Here is a 19,557-nt window from a genome sequence, read left to right as displayed (position 1 = left end):
ACCACAGGAACTGCCGCGGCCAGGACGCGAACCCGTATCGCCCGCACCGCGGGAGACATCGCTGACCGCTCGACTAAAGGGTCCGACCCGTTAGACAAGGGCTACCGAGCCTATCCATCCGTGATCGTTATAATACGTTTTGCGCATTAAAATGCAATGCAATACTGTAGCGAATTCGGGGAGCAATCCGGGAGACCGTCGCCCCAGCGGGGACGCGAACCCCTGTCTCTCTCTCCGCAAGCGACAACGTTAACTAGTCGACTAACGATCCTGTTAGTAAAGGACCAACGTGTCTACTTATCCATGCACGATACACTACAATAATAATAATAAGATACAACACAATACATACAATAAGAGAAAGTGCACAGATAAAAAGAAGGTAGTGTAAACTACTAATCAGACCCGTTAGCTAGGCGGGTCTGACCCCTTAGCCGAGCGGTTAGTGATGTCGCCTTGTGGTGCAGTACACCCCGTATCGAATCCCGCACCGGGCAAGAAAATAACCGGTTACAGTAATAATAATAAAAAAGAGTAGACAAACAGATTAATAATAAAGATAATTTAGAAAATGTGTTAGCAACGCAAATGAAACATTTTTAAAATGGTTGCCAGTGGAATTGAATGAATACGTCGGTGGGGTTGGACTAAAACTGGGGACAGAACCCGTTTAAGTCTCACATGAAAAAATGTTCTCTTTGTCACCTTGAATGTTGAGGATATTTGGATGGCATGTTAATGTTTTATGTATCATGCATTGTTTGAATTTGTGTGATGACTGATGATAGTCGTGTCTTCAGGTGGAGCTAAAACGTGGACAAGAGGAGAAAATCCCCCTTGGACCACCACTCCCACTTGTCTCACATACAGACCAAGATGAGTGCTACACAGCACATATCCTGGAGACCCAGGCAGGCTAAAGCTAGCTGTATTTAGTGCGTTTACCCCACCTTTATTTCTACTGTGTCAACTGACATTTATCCACACACACACACACACACACACACACACACACACACACACACACACACACACACACACACACACACGTTTATATACATAGATCGGCTGGGAGAGCTTGGTCTGCTTCGTCCGGTGGGCCCGGGGACCACGGCCCCTGCCTGGAGCTGCGCCCGAGGAGGAAACACCGAGGGCGGTCTGACAGGACGCGGAAGCGGGGCGGGCTAAGCTAGCTGCTAGCCCACGCAGGCCGGCGGTTCCCACAGTCATCCTGGCTGGCGTTCGTTCCCCTGGACAGTGATTTTGTTTTGTTCAGTTTTGATGTACTATGTGTTCGTTTGGATATGTATGTTGCAGTAGTTTTTGGATGTGTTTTTGTGTTTGTGTTGTACTGCTGTGGGCTGGGGGAAAAGGCATTTCGTTTCATCTCATGTACGCAAGTGCTTGAGGTGAAATGACAAATGAAGTGTCCCTGATCCTGGTAAGGTGCAGAGTCTGTTCAGCCTGAAAGGGCAACAATAAATGTCTTTGGTTGACCACCAACCGGTTGACTCCCCTTTCAGGTTAATCTGCGCTACGCGATCGTTTCACATCACTGAACCTTTAACACTTCAGCTTCTCATCTGAGATGAAAGCACATGCTTGGTCTGAGTCGCCAGCCTGTGTCTCTCCCCCCCCCCCCCCCAGCATATGCGTGTCTAAGTTGTAGCCCGTTAAAAAGCCGTGCAGGAATTTGGTGAGAGTTGAAGTCGACCGATGCCTCTCGAGTGACCCGGCCAGAATGGCCCAAAAATAAATGTTCATCAACAACACAGAGGTCAAGAGTTCAATTGTGAGTAGAAAAACAAGGAGACTGACACAGACGAGGGCTTGATGACTGAAAGGGAGAGGGAAATTGAGAACTGTGTGTGTGTGTGTGTGTGTGCACAAGAGAAAGTAGTACACATATTACAGTACTTGAGAGGCAGGATGTGCGTCTTGTCCTGCCATTGGCTCAGAGTTGGTAGTTTGGATCCAATGAGTGGGATGGAGAAAGACACGCATAAGACAAACATGTCAATTGACTAAACTGAGAGCCAACAACTGAAAGCAGAGAAACAAATGGAAAACTGAGGGGGTGGACATAAAGTAGGACGTTCTCTGTGTGGTTATTAAGTATGTGTTTACTGATGATTTTTGTCCCTCACACAATTTTCCTAACAGCAGGGTGGAGTCCAAGTTTACTGATAACCCCGTGATAATTCCTCAGTTATCAGCAAAACATGTTTGCCCTTTATTACAGCTAGATGTCTTAATTGCAGTTCAGTGTACCCTTATCTCGGAGGTATCTTACACCCCGGGCCATCTGCTCCTATTCTAACGTCGCCATCACGCCCAGCATATCTGTCTTCGCCTGTCAATGATTGATCACCACAGAAACGTGGTGGTGAAATCGGGTGCAGGGTTGTTTTACCAGCAGACGAGGTAACAATATGGGTCAGAGATATCATGTTGTAAATTGCTGTTGGGGTCAGATGGACATTAAAGAATCCAAATGATGTCAGTGAGGTTTTTTTTTACCCACCCTTATCTTTCCTCCACGACTTCAGTCTGGACTATTACGTAATACAGCTTTCTTCGTTGGCACTTGGATGTAAAGGTGCATTGAGCAAAACACCACACGCGTGCTCATACTTGAAGGAAACCCTGAGTCATCCTTTTTCCCCCCTTCACTTTCTTTTATGCCGGGATCAGACCTCGCCATATTTTTGTCTTTCACAATGGTCATCCTGTGAGATTAGCCAATCATACTGCCATACATTCTTTTGCTTGTTTGGTTTTTTTTCTCCTCCCATATTGTACTTGGCCAATTACCCCTTTCTCCCAAGCTGTCCCCTCTGCGGATCGGGGGAGGGCTGCTGACTACCACATGCCTCCTCCCATACATGTGGAGTATGGGAGCGGTTAGCGATGTCGCCTTGTGGTGCAGTACACCTCGTATCGAATCCCGCACCGGGCAAGAACATAACCGGTTACATTGGTGGCAGCGGTGGGATCCGGAAGTGTGCAGATCCTCAGAAGTCTCTTCGGAGCGCGGGAATAACAAAGCGCGAGGGCGCGCTTTCGGGGAGGGTGACGACTGTAAACTAGTAATAAGACACGTTAGCCCCTAGCTAATGGGTCTGACCCTTTAGCCGAGTGGTTAGTGATGTCGCCTTGTGGTGCAGTACACCCCGTATCGAATCCCGCACCGGGCAAGAAAATAACCGGTTACACTAGCATAGCTTAACCCGTTATTCGCCGGGTTGCTGAAGCGCCTCCTCTATTTCTCGCCACCGTTTGTTTATTCTTTGACTCTGTCCAGGTTCTCCCTCCAGGTTCTCCCTCCAGGAGCGGACGCCCGCTCGTCGCTCGCGACGTTCCTAATCGGGCCCGACGCTGGAAATTTGTCGGCGACGACAAAATCGAGTCAAAATCGGACTGAATTCGTGTAGTCCAGAAAGAAAGAGACCAAATACGGTGACGGAGGAAGAGCTGCTTCAGTAAAGGCCCCCGTGAGCCCGATAACCAAAATGTCTTCGCTTGGGAGATAACGCAAGTCTTGATCAACCGTCACACGACATTTTGTGCAACTGTACTTTGCCATGGTGCACCAGCGCCTTCGGCCTTTTATTTGGTGAAACCAGGGGCGGATCTACAGGGTGGCAAGGGGTGGCAGCTGCCACCTCTGGGACACAGTCTTGCCACCCCATTTATAAATCAGATAATATGTTTTTAAAGTATATTTTATGTACATGCATGGTGAAGGTCAACGAGACCCGCACCAAACTCATCTCAAACAGAAGTCGCCGATTTAGAATCGCCCTCCCCCTCACAGGCGCGGATCTACAGGGTGGCAAAGGGGTGGCAGCTGCCACCTCTGGGACACAGTCTTGCCACCCCTTTGCCACCCCAGGAAAAAAAGCTCTAGATCCACCACTGGGTGAAACAGACCAATTTTCAGGACACGCCGTTGTTTATCGGTCCAGAAACTTCCCAGCAGATAGGAATACTCAAGCAGGAGGGCCTCCTTTGAGAGGATGTTAAATGAAGTGCCTGAGCTGGCTGGGGTTCTTGTTTTGACGCTTGTTAGATCTCGGAAAGCAGCCGGTTTCAGCGGATCATCCCTGAAGTGCTGTTTCCTGAGTCAGCATGTGAGGCGGAGCGCGGTAAATAGTGGACATAATGGATACTTTTGAGGCACGGCCACGTGATGACACCAGCCGCTTCAAAACACGGCGCGAGCCAAGGCCGCTCTTCGATCGTCTGTCTATGAAACGAGCGCGCGCACGTGTACAAGAAATGCGCGTGTTTGTGTTCTGTGCGAGCGGGAAACGTGTGCGTGTTGCTTTTAAGCGTGCATAACCGAGCTCATCGTTTACAGATAGAGAATCTGATTTCCCTTTCCACGTGACCGCATGAATGAACACCCTGCAAACGTGAATGTGGAGCCATGTGCGTTTTGATGCGCGTTACCGTCGTCTGTGTGCAGATGCACGTCAGCTCGGCGGGGGGAAGAAAGGAAAGCTTACAGTAAGTGTAGCCCTCGCACCCTCGAGGTTTAATTAGGGGACACGTTATGTGATGCTCAGATGTGGGGTTTCTTTGTTGGTCTGTTAGGAGTCTAGGTTAGGGCCGGCCAATATATTGATATAATATCGATATCGTGATATGAGACGAGATATCGTCTGGGATTTGGGGTATCGTGATATGGTAAGCGTTGTCTTTTCCCGGTTTTAAAGGCTGCATTACAGTACAGCGATGTCCTTTTCTGATCTTAGCAGACTGTTCTAACCGTTCTGTTATTTGACGTAACCCACTTAGTTATTATATAGGCATTACTGATGATTACTTATCAAAAATCTGATTTTGTAAATGGTCTGTGAAAGCACCGGTAGTCATCCCCACAATATCGATATCGAAGTATTTGGTCCAGAAATATCGCGATATTTCATTTTGTCCGTATCATCGCCCAGCCCTGGTCTAGGTGAAACTGAGATTCCTTGGTAGTGACCATGCGAGCATCAGCAAATGAGCAAAAGACCCGGTTAATGTTTTGGTTCTCGTATTTGACATTTCTTCCATCACACCGGCCCAGGTACAGTATACATTTCTGTATAAAGTGATGTGGTCGGTTTGTAAAAAGCTGCCCAGTGGGGATGGTGGGGACAAGGTGGAGGGGACGGGGTCACTTCCCGAAACCACAATCATCTTTTAAGCTGTAGTCATAGGCCTACATGAGCTTCACCATGAAAGATGTTCTTTCACCAAACGCATTTTAAAACCCTCTGAGAGCTTAGAGAGAAAACACGTCTCTGGATTTATGGTTTAGTTTTATGATTGGATAATGTATATTATAACACAGCACATTTTTTTTCTAATTCTTTACTCATTTTACTTTTAACCGTGTTAAGCATTCATTTGATTACAATAGTCATTCTCTACAGTGTCCACAGAACATTGCAGAACATACACTTCACAGACTTCCAACCAAAAAAACAACACATGCTGCACGTCCCATTGCAGGGATTTATGATGGATCTCTTTGCACGTACTAATACTCCTAGACTGAGATATATCACCTAGTACCAGTGAGGGGGTGGCAGTGTCATCTCCCCGAAAAAAAGGGTTTTGGTTTTTCTCAGTTTGTTTAACAGTGGAGGTGGCATCCCTTTGTTCACTCCCCTCCTCAGATTAACCCCTGGTCATGTCTCCCTCGGGAATGAATGCCAAGGTAACTGGGACGGGGCCTGTTGGAGCTTCTGGACCTCTTACACATACTGAGCTATCATTGAACCGTAGCCAAACGGGTATGTGGCCTTTTGTTATAGAACTGTCACTCCTTTCTCTTTTTCCCTCCCACCCCCCGCCAAACCAGCCTCCCACCCCTGTCTGTGCAGAGAAATAAACAAAAAAATCCCATTTTTGTTCCTCTTTCATAATCACTAACTTTGCACTTGTCCTCCTCTCATTTCACCTACAGCATGCCCTCAAGCTGTGTTCCAATCTCTCCGGCATCACCCCCCCATCTCTCTTTCTCCCTCCCCTCCCTCTTCCCCTTTCTCCCTTTCTCTTGCTTTCTCTCCCTCCTACCACTGATTCCCTACTTCATATCACCTCATTTCATTTCTTTTTCAACTTGCAATGTTTTATGTGGCACTATTATATACGCATGTCTTCACCCTTTGCGTTTAGGTACATAACAAGAAAGTCAAATGGTGAATTTGGCATCGAGTGTGTGCATTATTTTTAATAATGCAAAAAGTAAAAACATCAGAAAAAACAACATTAGAGAGATTTGTTTAATCATTTTCCCACTGCAGTTAATTTGTGGTGTTTGGGCCTGCACATCACATCTAAATGTCTCTCTGAAGTATGTTTTCCTTTTTTCTTGGAAATCCTCATATAAATATGATCTTGCGAGCAGATTGGGGTTAAAATAAATATTTACATGGTTGGAATATCAGGGAAGGGGACACAGCTGTTGATGTGCTTCGGGATTTGAATGGGAACATGTCACAGGTACTCACAGTTACACAAGTCCACCACCTAGTGGGTACAAACCAAAGCTGACCGAGCACTGCCCTGCATACTGCTGCACAGAGACACAATGCATACATGATATACAATATGCTATACACATATCAACATTATGGAGACATCCATTTTTGGATCGGCTGTTTTCCTGAGAAAGTCGTGTACAGCGAGTGGAGAGACGGCCTTCGTAGCAAACAGTGCATCATTCCCTGCAATTCCATGAGATGAGCTCAGCTTTCCAACAGTTCTCATTCAAAACTTAGTGGGAATCCTTTCAACATCCAAAAACTACGCCCGGTGTTACTTTGCTGACGTTAGTTTTTATAGTCGCTGCTGGGGTTAAGTGGCAGGCGATATCCCCCCCCCGCTTTTTCTCCCCAATTGTACCTGGCCAATCACCCCGTTCCCCTGAGCCGTCCCAGTCACTGCCCCACGGCCTCTGCCGATCCGGGGAGGGCTGCAGACTACCCCATGCCTCCTCCGAAACATGTAGTCGCCAGCTGCTTCTTTTCACCTGACAGTAAAGGAGTTTCTCGAGGGGGACGTAGCGCGTGGGAGGATCACACTAGTCCCCCCCCCTCCTCCGAACAGGCGCCTCGACTGACCAGAGGAGGCGCTAGTGCAGCGACCAGGACACACACCCACATACGGCTCCCCACCCGCAGACACGGCCAATTGTGTCTGTAGGGACGCCCGACCAAGGCGGAGGCAGCACGGGGATTCGAACCGGCGATCCCCGTGTTGGTAGGCAACGGAATAGACCGCTATGCTACCTGGACGGTAGTAACTGAACAAACTAGGTATTACTCTGTTGAATTCTGCCACCATTTTAGCAGCGACAACAGCTAAGCGATGCTTTCTGGACGGACGTAAAGGCTCGCTGCAGCTCGTGACGCGTCAGAGAGGCTTTTCCAGAAACAAACGGTGACACAAACTAAAGAGAAGCCACACCTTTAATAAACGAAATCAAACAATTTAAAGGGCTCACATGTAATAGTTTGGTTTTCCCGAGGCCTGATATGAGTGACAACTAACCGTCAGGATTAATGAGTGGCGATGACTGATGCAGAGATAATGAGTCATGCCCCTCTCACTCCCCCGCTTTCTGCATTCAGTAACACCGGAGCCGTGCCAGCAGAGTGTTTTTGCTGTTTGAAGGCCTGCGAGCCAAAAGACTTGGCTCGCACTCAACCCTCAGCAAACTGCAGCGATGGCAGCGAACCTGTGTGTAATGGAGGGGTCTGAACTCAGCAGACGCTGGCACACACGCTGGATGTTTGCCTAACCCCCTTCTGTCTGAATGTGCTTGTCGACGTTACATCACCCAACAAAAGAGGTCAGCGCTCAATCAGAAATTACACACAGCCCTGTTGACCTCCGCTGTAATTGATGGAACAAATCATTTTGTTTATGCTTTCTTTTTCATTTAACACAGTGGTAATTGTAGATATCACAATTACCTTATTTAATAAAGCCCCAGTGTATGATCTGCTTCTTCCTTTGGCTTCATTGGTCATTTGCCAAACAACAAAACATTTGCCAAGTTGGTCTGTGGTCACTTGGAGGAGTGTGTGACTTAGAGGATAACTCAAGTTGTTTTACAACCCAGGTCTTATTTTTGTAAATTTTGTTGCTTGTGTCAATTACGAAACATCATTTTACTCTCCGGCTTCATTTTGGAGATTTTGTTCATAAGACCACCGCAAGACTCGTTTTAGGACAGTGTATTATGGGGCAACTGAACATGGGCCTTAAACCTGTCCTACTGCTACTACTACTACTGCTACTACTACTGCTACTACTACTACTACTACTACTACTACTACTGCTACTACTACTACTACTACTCTTACTACTGCTACTACTAAGTGTTTCAATTAGACTATGTGCATGAGTTCCCATTATGACTTCTCGGTTAGTTAGTCAGCGAGTACTACTACCTAAGTAGTAAGGTAAGTACAGGCTGGTCATTTATCCAAGTTGAATCCAAAAGTAGCTCAGCAACGTGACCGACCATTGGTAATACTGGAAATTTCTGGTAATAACATTTAACTTTCACTTTTGTTTTCACTTCCATATACATGGTTTAGCTAGACAGGTTAAACTGCACTTGTTGAAACGCATCTGATGCTCCTGCTCCGTTGCCCTGTGAGACACCACTGTAAAGCTGAGCCTGTTGGTGGTCCCATGTCCAAACTCTCCACAATGAAGCCAGTGAGTGAAGTGATATCATTAACTGACATGCATGGGCGTCCGGGTGGCGTGGTGGTCTATTCCGTTGCCTACCAACGCGAGGATCGCCGGTTTGAGTCCCTGTGTTACCTCAGGCTTGGTCGGGCGCCCCTACAGACACGATTGTCCGTGTCTGCGGGTGGGAAGCCGGATATGGGTATGTGTCCTGGTCGCTGCACTAGCACCTCCTCTGGTCAGTCGGGGCGCCTGTTCGGGGGCGGAGGGGGAACTGGGGGAATAGTGTGATCGTGCTACGCCCCTCCGGTGAAACTCCTCACTGTCAGGTGAAAAGAAGCGGCCGGCGACTCCACATGTATCAGAGGAGGCGTGTGGTAGTCTGCAGCCCTCCCCGGATCGGCAGAGGGGGTGGAGCAGCGACTGGGACGGCTCAGAAGAATGGGGTAATTGGCCAAGTACAATTGGGGAGAAAAGGGGGGGAGAAAAATAAATAACTGACATGCATGATGGCAAAAACTACTACAATAAGACCCAGGTTGTAAAGAAACAGAACAACATTCCTCGAGTCATTTAAATTTGTCACTCAGCATTATACAATAGACTGACAATAGGCGCAAACATAATGTTGATTAAATACTCTTCCCTTGGTTTAATCCTAACAAGTCATTTTTGACCAGGTAGCTAGCTAATCGTGTGATGGAATGGAGGATTTATGTTCATATTCCAGGATAATCAGATTAATGGAGTCTGAATATTGGTAGGGAAATTGATTAATATATCATATCCATGTTGTCAAGCAAACAAACATAAATAAGCCAGCAGAAATGTCTTCTGTGAGTGTTGTTTGTTTGTGATTGTGGAAGTTGTGTGTGTGTGTGTGGGGGGGGGGGGGGGGGGAGTATGAATTGACCATGCAGTTGTTCTTCGTAAAATCTCAGTCACGGCGATGCCAAAATAAGCACCTCTAAAGCTTTCAAGTGTTTCATGTGGTTTACTCAAATTCCAGTATTTGCACTGTAGTTTCCTGTCCTAAACACATTTGGGGCTTAAATCTATAACTAGGTCAAATTTGCCGGCCGCATTACCTTATTATGTCGTTTGCTTAGTTGTCAGGGGGCTTCTTGCTTTCCTCTTCGGCCTGCCCGCGAGTCTCACGGTTGTCACGCTCTGGCTGGCCCGACTCGTTGCTCGTCTCAAGGCCGCCCCACCGTCGTTTGAGGTGGCCATTGACCCGCTCCAGTGTGTCGGTGGTGTGGTTAATGATGAGGGCTAACCAGGCGAGGCCAAAGAAGATCCACGAGGCCATGATGAAGCTGTACCACTCTGGATAGACTTTATCTGGATTATTGTCTACAAAGGCGAGACACACGCAATACCATGGTGAGGAACGTCAGGTACATTTACAACATTTTGCAACCCTGAAGATCTGCATGCAGACAAATGCCCTCTTTGATAGGTTCATTCGCTGGCATAGCCAAGACAGTAATTTACCTTTCCAGGTAAATCATACGCCACAGAGTGAATAATAATTTTTTGTGTGGATTTTTTTGCCCCTTTTTCTCCCCAATTGTACTTGGCCAATTGCCCCACTCTTCCGAGCCGTCCCGGTCGCTGCTCCACCCCCTCTGCCGATCCGGGGAGGGTTGCAGACTACCACATGCCTCCTCCGATACATGTGGAGTCGCCAGCCGCTTCTTTTCACCTGACAGTGAGGAGTTTCCCCAGGGGCACGTAGCGCATGGGAGGATCACGCTATTCCACCCAGTTCCTGCCCCCCCACGAACAGGCACCCCCGACCGACCAGAGGAGGCACTAGTGCAGCGACCAGGATACATACCCACATCCGTCCTCCCACCCACAGACATGGCCAATTGTGCCTGTAGGGAAGCCCGACCAAGCTGGTTGCTGCCTCAGGTCAGTCGCTGCACTCCACCTGCCACGTAGTCTCCGAAGCCAATGGTGCTGAGGGTGATGAAGCAGTAGTAGATGGCCTGGGCGTACGTCCAGCCCTCATGTTCCTTAAACAAAATCATGGGCACGATGAAGAAGAGAGCTGTGCCACACAGGTAAGACACCAGGTGAACGAAGAACCGGGCGCAACGCTGGAGGAGTAGGAAGAAGAAGAGGAGGAGGAGTCAGCAGGCGTAAGACTGACCACCATGTATCACTAATTCACAAACTGCCATCGTCAGCGTATCACTACAGAGGGAAAACAAGACCTGCTGCAAGTCTGACAAGAGCACAGCAGCATGTTGTCAAGAAGGAGAAAAACTCAAACTGTCACTCCAAGGACACCGGATGAACTGTTTGATTGAGAGGCTTGATTTAATGTTTAGGCTGTGATCAAATGATCATATACATAAGATTCAAAAATATAGTTAGGAGTATAAATCTAACTTCCTTCAGAGATGTGGATCATTTATCACATTTACCTGCAGTTTTAAATAACTCGAGTAAGAGCCACACTGTATGCACAGTCACAGCTTCAACCACACCATTCCTCTGATCTAAACTAAATCATAAAATTATACAAATAATAAAATGATACAAAAACATACCCTAATATCTTACTTTAAAGGAGTAGTTTGTAATTTTTTCTATTCAATCCTTATGTTATATTCACCGCTCATGTAGTTCATAGGTAGGTTTCATTTTCACAGTCATCCGTACTAGTCCTCATACTGGACAATCAGCTCTAGCCTGCCATCTGGAGTCCAGTTGAGGACAAAAAAACCCCCCAAAAAACAAAACAACCCTCCACGGTTCAGCCAAAGCAAACATGATGCTACAGCAGTCTACCACAGTGAATTTGAGTGGTCATTTTAAAATTGGACAATTATCTTAATTGCTAAATTCCCTCTAAGAGTTTGCTGTGCTGTGCTGCTGCAGAGTGACTCCTGCTGGTCATCTCTTGTAGGCTGTGCTGCAGGAAGTGACACAGTAGAAAACAACCACCTGTAAAATAAATAAATAAATAGACCAAGCTTTTAAAAACACTGCTCATTTAAGCTTTGGCTGAACCGTGGAGTGTTTTGCACCGAACAACGATTGCGGATTGGTCCCCCTTTAATTGCATTGAACTGTAGATGGCAAGACGGAGCTGTGTGTCCAGTATGAAGAAAAGGATGAGTGACTGTGAAGATGAACCCCACCTAGTATGTACTACATGAGCAGTGAGTATAAAAGGAGGTTTAGACCTCAAATATTTCAAACTTGTTTCTTTAATATCAGATTGTAGACTTAAAAAATGTGCTCCTCACCCTGTGTTTGGTCTTTCCCTGGAGGAAGTCGCAGAGGCTCCTCTCTATTACTAGCATGTATTTGCCCACCCTGTTGAGCACCACCACGTTGAGCGGGATACCAAACAGAGCGAAGAACACGCAGAAAATCTGACCAGCCGTGCTCCTGGGGCTCATGTTCCCATAGCCTGGAACACATCAGACATTATTTAATTGGATAGAAATGTGATATACTCAAGACAGATATAGATAGAAACCTGACTACACATAATATGAGGTATTTAAAGGGACATACCGGCCTTTTTGCATGTTTTAGCCCATTTACTACAAATTTCATATATTTTAAATTGCTTTCCACCATTTTCCAAAGCATGCTGTAGTGTTTAGCTTTGCTGAATACATTTTTTCCTACCTTTCAGGCCGCCACTGGTTTCCATTCATTAGGTATGAAAATCTACTTGCAGAGATTTGAAACTTGCTTGAGATAGGTAATCCATCATAGTGGACATTCAGAAGGTTCAGTCGCCTTTATTTGTTTGTCAAAGTTAGAAAGCAGGAATTGATTTCATTCGTCCGATCAGCCACAACACATTTGAAGACACCCACACAACAGAATATATCTCTCCACCAGAAAACAGTCCCAAGAAAAGAGAATGAAATTCAAATATCAACGACTTCTTAATGGTGACATGAATGTTAGGCAGAAGAGCTGTGAATTATAAGGTGCGTTTATCACCTTAACATTTGACAAAAAGGCAATTGGGCAGTTATTCACGAATGTACAAAGCTACAGCATGCTTTGGAAAATGGTCAGCAGTAACAAAAAGTATACCTGTTTGGTACTAAATGGGCTGACACATGCAATAACACCGCTGTTGAAGCTTATCTAGCGAAGTTTCAGTAGCAGGACCAAACCTCAACTGCGCCACTTCCGGCATTCCTATAAATACCCACCTAACCCTCTCTTCCTCTCTCTCTTGTACCCCCCCCCCACCATTTTCCCTCTTCCTGTTTCTTCCTCTGCTTCCTCCCCTTCGTATGCTCCTGAGGGGGGTCCTTCATTGCTCGGGTGCTATGGTGGACGCTCTAAGAAGCTTCCCCACAATGCAGTCATTAAGCGGAAGAACTACACACATCAATCATTTTTCTTTAATAAATCATTTAAACACATCTTGTTGATAGTGTGGTCCTTGCTAGTGAATGTCCCTTCAAGTCCCATGAATATATAAATACTGGCAAGGTAATGAAAATCATGAAATATTCAGGATTCGATACAGCTCTCAAGGTCACACCTATAGTTGTGACCACAGTGGCAGCAAACACAGCTGAGCTGGTAAACCTCCAGAAGCCATCAGTAGTATGGTTTCCTTTTATACTCATCCCAGCCTTGGATGCATCTTGAATTACCTGAAACCCAAATACAAATTCAATCTTACAAATCAAAAGAACTGTCAGGTCAAGTCAACTTTATTTGTATAGCCCAATATCACAACTGTCCCATTCAATAAAAACAAACCCCTGAGAAGCATGTGCCTTGCATGGCACCTATAGTGGCAGTGCATTCATTGTAAAATACCCTAATTTGGGTTTTGAATCAAATTTCACATGTGCTCGTTATTCCAACAATACATATTCTAATTTCTTTCCCCTGAAAACTAGAGACAAATTATGTATATGTGAAAAGGACATACTTTTTAACCTTGTTACCGAGTTACCGAGATCAGGATTCAAGATGGCGGCACGTGCGACCTCACTTGGACCAAACAACTCTGTGTTTTTGTTGTCCAATGTTTCTGATACTGCGAGAGAGAGCGTCAACTGTACTGGGAAACACAATTACAACCGTAAAGAACTTGTGGACATTGGAAATATGATCACGCACAATCAGATACCAGCTTATTTGGACGATCTGCGTTTTCTCGGCTTACTACGCGACCCAGGCCCCATAGCTACAGGACATCCCCCTGCAGCTACCCGCTTGAGAAAGCACCGGAGGCGGTAGTCCTCTTGCACCACGATGCCCCGTGTGCGCGCGGAGGCCTCCGTGCTAGGCTAAAGGCTAACCCCTCCAGACCAGCTCTTCCGTCCATTTTACTTGCAAATGTATGCTCTCTGGAAAATAAACTGGACTGCATACGGCTTCGACAGGCATCCCAGCGTGAAACTACTACTACTACTACTACTACTACTACTTTTGGCTGCTCCCGTTAGGGGTCCCACAGCGGATCATCTGCTTCCATCTCTTCCTGTCTTCTGCATCTTCCTCTGTCACACCAGCCACCTGCATGTCCTCCCTCACCACATCCATAAACCTCCTCTTTGGCCTTCCTCTTTTCCTCTTCCCTGGCAGCTCCATATTCAGCATCCTTCTTCCTGGTATACCCAGCATCTTTCTTCCACACATGTCCAAGCCCTCTCAAGCTTGCCTCTCTTGCTTTGTCTCCAAACCGTCCAACTTGAAACTAAGGACTGTTGTATTTTTGTCTTCACTGAAACCTGGCTTCACAGCAACATTCCGGACACAGCCATACAGCTAGACGGGCTAGCATGCTACCGAACTGACGGAGCATTATGTTTGTCTGGTAAAACCCGTGGTGGTGGCGGCTTGTGTGTTTATATTATTAACAAGCAATGGTGTGCAAACACTGTGATGGTCTCCAAACACTGCTCTCCACTCGTGGAGTTCACAATTGCCAAGTGCCGGCCATACAATCTGCCGAGAGAATTCACTGTTGTTGTTATTGTGGTCGTGTACTTGCTAATGCCTCAGAGGCACTGCGTAAACTACACAATGGCATCAGCAAACAACAAACCATGTACCCCGATGGATTTTTCATTATTGCTGGGGATTTTAATCATGCAAACCTAAAGACTGCATTTCCTAAATTTTATCAACATGTAAAATTTGCCACCAGGGAAAACAACAAACTGGAATTCATTTACACTAATGAGAAGAACGCATACAAGCATTCCCCCGCCCCCACCTTGGAAACTCAGACCACATATCTGTTATGCGAATTCCAGCATACAGGCCACTTCTGAAACTTGCCAAACCGGTTCAGCAACAGATCAGGGTCTCGCCAGAGGGGTCTATTTCAGCTCTTCAGGACTGCATGAGAGCACCGACTGGGGCATTTTCAAAGTGGCAGCCTCCTCTGGTGAACACATTGTGCTGGAGGAATACACAGTGACAGTGACAGCCTACATCAATAAATATATAGACAATGTCACAGTCACCAAAGCCATCTCTTCACGGCCCAACCAGAAGCCCTGGCTGACAGCAGAAGTCCGGGCACTGTTGAGGACCCGGAATGCTGTATTCAGATCCAGTGATAAGGCAGCCCTCAAGACAGCAAGGGCCAACCTGTCGTGTGGCATCAGGGAGGCAAAAAGACAATATGTACAAGAATCAACAGCCACTTCGCTGATAGCAGAGATGTATGGCGCTTGTTGAAGGGCATCCAGGCCCTCACTGACTCCAAGCCTCCTCCTCAGACCTGTGGCGATGCCCCCACCCTGCCAGATGCACTGAATGACTTCTACGCACGATATGAGAGACTGAACAATGTGTCGGTGGTGAAGACTACATCCCTGATGGATGACCAGGTTCTGCAGGTGACCGCAGATGATGTGAGAAAGACCCTCTCTAGAGTCAACCCACACAAAGGGTCAACCCAAACAAGTTTCTGAAGTGTTGCTGAAGCAACATGCATGCACATACACACTGATGAAGACACACTGATCTCAAATCAGCTGAAGGCCTTTTGTGAGATTGGGTATCACAAGGGACAGAATGACTAGAGGTGCTGAAGAAGTTTGAGAAAACAACACGGTTCAGGAAAGGATGTTATAAGGTGGAGTTGCCATGGCAGCATGACATACCAAAGCTCCTGGACAACTACAGGAATGCCAAGAAAACATTTGAAGGCCTGAAGAGAAGGTTGCAGACAGATGTAGTGTTTCTCCTTTGGTGCAATGAGGTTGTGGAGGACTACTTAAATCAGGGTGTTGCTGAAGATGTGACAGAGAGCGAGTCCTCAGCATTCAATGTCAAACACTACTTACCTCACCATGCTGTGCTCCAAGATGACAACAAAATGAGAGTAGTGTTTGATGCCTCATCACATAAGAATGGTTGTCCCTCAGTGAACAACTGCCTGCTGATGGGCCCTAACCTCAATCCAGATCTGCTTGGCATACTGATCAGATTCAGACTGCATGAGTTTGCCTTTATGGCAGAAATCAAGAAGGCATTTCTCCAGATTTCACTTGCAGAAACAGACAGAGATGCAGTGAGATTTCTGTGGCTCACTGCTCTGCCCACAGAAGATGCTAGTAAGAAGCTATGCATGCTGAGGATGACCAGAATGGTGTTTGGAGTTTCCTCAAGCCCATTTCTGTTGGCAGTTATGGTAAGGAAGCATCTCAGACAACATAAAGAAGAACAACAATAAGTTGTAGAGATCAAGAAAAGTCACTGTATGTGGATGATTTCATTGCAAGTGTCAGTAATGTTGAAGAAGCCATCTCTGTGATGACAGGTGCAAAGGAAATTATGTCTGCTGCAGGGACAGATCTTTGTAAATGATGACAAACTGTCCAGCACTGAAGGAAAGGTTAAAGGAGACATCAATTGGACCCCAGAGGAGCAAGAGATACATGGAGCAGTGCTCCAAGTATCTCTGTGTAGCTAGGAGCAGTGGTACTTGGCTTGGTGTGGTGGACAGAAAATCACGAGTATTTAATTTGAGGCCTCTGCTGGACGAATTGACGAAGACGGAGAACATCAAGAGAAGCATTCTGCAACACTGCTCACATATTGACCCGATAGGCTTTCTGAAACCTTTTACCATAAGGGTTAAATGCCTTTTGCAAGAGATGTGGGGGAGAGGACTCCGGTGGGATGAGGATATTGTAACTTTTATTAAAGAATGTATTGTGCAGCTTTCTTTAGATATGATTAATTCTTATAAATGATAATATGATTGATTTATTCTTAATTAGATTTATTGAAGGAAACGGGTTAAAACTGTAAGTTAATAAGTTGTGTGTAAGGGAACTACATTACCCATAATGCTTGGGGCTAGTAGTTCAAAACGATTTCTGAGAGTATTATACTACTTTAACTTCAGTAAAGCTTCCACTCTACAGTAAAGTTTGTCAATCATTATTGTTGACTACGATTCCAAAGAAAGAATAGCCACCCACCAAGGGCTTAAATCCAGGCCTCAAAACCATAATTCACAACTCTGAGTAATGTATCTCCAGGACAAATTCAGACAATTTTTATGGGTTGTTGGACACACTGTGGCTGTCTAAGTAAATGGACCACAGCTAGCTGTTATGATGATGTAGTGAAGATTCATCTTGGCACTGTTTCAGAGTGCTTTGTGTTGACATATACTGTTACATAAAAATCTTGCATTCATCCTGAATGTGACATGCACTTCAGAAATACTAACTGTCTAGGCACTGACATAATGGGCTGGTTATGCAAGTCCTGTCAGTTAACAAACCAACACTGATGCAGACAACCTCACATCTAATTCTAAAGGTGAAAGCTAATATGAATTTTAAGTTATTCAGAGATTTCCTTGACAAAGGAAAATAGAAAAAAAATGTTTTTAAAGAAATTTAAACCCACTTTTTCTTATCCATTTGTCCGTTAGATGTGAGACTCGTAGTTTTGACCATACTCCCTTGTTTTGTTTTGCTTCTCATCAGTCAGTTGTTAATTGCCTCCAGGAGAAAACACCGTCACCTCTGGCAGTCTGCTTTTTGTTGTCAGCCACCATGTAGATCTATGGTACTTCATGTAGGCCTCCGGGTCACATTACTCTAGGCTTTTGGAAAGCCAGATCTACCCTGATGATTGCAAACATGTAGTGCAACGTAGTTACCTAATGGCCCTGAAGCTGTTGAATCACTTTTGAACAAGGTATCAGGGGTTTTTCTAGATAAATAAGTAGGAACATGGGATATTGGGGCAGTCTTTTTGCCAGGAAACTTGTGAAAAATTCTTGATGCGTCTCATCATCTTTTCAGTGGAACAGCTTGTGTAACTTAGTTTCCTTTTGCTCCTGTGTAAGTTCAGTCAGGGTTATGCACATAGGCAAAGCAGCTTTTACAGTGTTCGAAGGCCGCAGAAGCTGACATTTGCATGATATAAATTGCCTCCTTGTGATTTAAAAACAACAGTACTTTAGTTTTCCCAAGCGTCTGATTGCTTTTTGACAAGGTTTATCTGAAATTGTTTAAAAAGACCCCGTGTGAGGTTCTTGGTTAATAGATTTCTTCAACTAACAACAGTCACCAGCTACTTAAGAATTGTTTACGACTACTACTACTTTCGGCTGTTCCCGTTAGGGGTCGCCACAGCGGATCATCCGTTTCCATCTCTTCCTGTCCTCTGCATCTTCCTCTGTCACACCAGCCACCTGCATGTCCTCTCTCACTGCATCCATAAACCTCCTCTTTGGCCTTCCTCTTTTGCTTTTCCCTGGCAGCTCCATATTCAGAATTGTTTGATTTTTTTTTTTATTTCGAGATACTTTATTGATCCCCATAGGGAAATTATGCTCTGCATGTAACCCATCCTCGCTGTGTAGCTAGGAGCGGTGGACAGCCGCCGTGCAGCACCCAGGGACCAACTCCAGTTCGTCTTGCCATGCCTCGGTCAAGGGCACAGGCAGGAGTATTAACCCTAACATGCATGTCTTTTTGATGGTGGGGGAAACCGGAGCACCCGGAGAAAACCCACCGCAGACATGAAGGAGAACATGCAAACTCCACATAGAAGGTGACCTGGGATGACCCCCAAGGTTGGACAACCCCGGGGTTTGAACCCAGGGCCTTCTTGCTGTGAGGCAACAGCGCTAACCACTGCACCACCATGCCGCCCAATTTTTCTTTTTTTCTTTTCTTTTTTCTTATTCTCGTCAATTTCGTCCCCAGATTATCTTTGTTCACTGAAATGATCTATTGGATCAAAGACGCTTTTTATACAAGGATTGACAGCATATGACAGCTAAACATGAGTTCTGCATGTAGGCTTTAAAAAGATTGTTCAGACATGTATAGATAGACTGTAGTTGCAAGCTAACTATTGGCTATTGAAAATGGGGAATCAGCGCTAAGACTGCATTACAATGCTAAATTGTATTAAACTAGGCAGAGGCTGTATAGCAAAAGTCATGGAACAGTGCATGGTGAGGGAAAACCAAATGGATCCCATTTGGAGCGTTTGGAAATTAATCAAATACAGTACATGTCACTAAACACAACACATTTCACATGGCCCTCTGGCTGTAAATTCATACTCATCCTTTGAATAAAAAAAAAAAAACGAAACACAAACCTCCTTTGACGACTCACTCTTTTGTGACTCACCTCAATCACGGAGTCAAGGCCATCCTGGTTAAGACAGGTGTAGGTCTTCAACAACTGCTTTTTATCCGCCAGTATGCGACTAATATCCTCCTTTCCAAGTTGTCCCTCCAGCTTCCAGAAGATTACCCCCCCGATCAGCACATAGACCACATAAACCACCCCCATCATCAGGATGGAGGGGACCCGTGCCAAGCTTACAATTTCCATGATTCCCATCTTAGTG

At 45.7% G+C, this 19,557-nt stretch overlaps 1 protein-coding gene across 1 annotated transcript; it reads right to left on the bottom strand.

Moving 5' to 3' along the window:
• Positions 1-9,808: 9,808 nt before the first annotated feature.
• Positions 9,809-19,550, bottom strand: kcnk17 (potassium channel, subfamily K, member 17). Its single transcript, XM_056295349.1, has 5 exons — positions 19,335-19,550; positions 13,238-13,352; positions 11,967-12,133; positions 10,640-10,808; positions 9,809-10,056 (listed from the first exon to the last, which is right to left on the bottom strand). The coding sequence occupies exons 1-5, from the start codon at positions 19,548-19,550 to the stop codon at positions 9,809-9,811; spliced, it is 915 nt and encodes a 304-aa protein (XP_056151324.1).
• Between the last annotated feature and the right edge of the window lie 7 nt (positions 19,551-19,557).

The sequence above is a fragment of the Lampris incognitus genome, chromosome 16 (genome assembly GCF_029633865.1).
Source record: "Lampris incognitus isolate fLamInc1 chromosome 16, fLamInc1.hap2, whole genome shotgun sequence".
NCBI lineage: Eukaryota > Metazoa > Chordata > Actinopteri > Lampriformes > Lampridae > Lampris > Lampris incognitus.
Note: the sequence above shows the minus strand (reverse complement) of the source record. Positions and strands in the feature narration are given on the sequence as shown.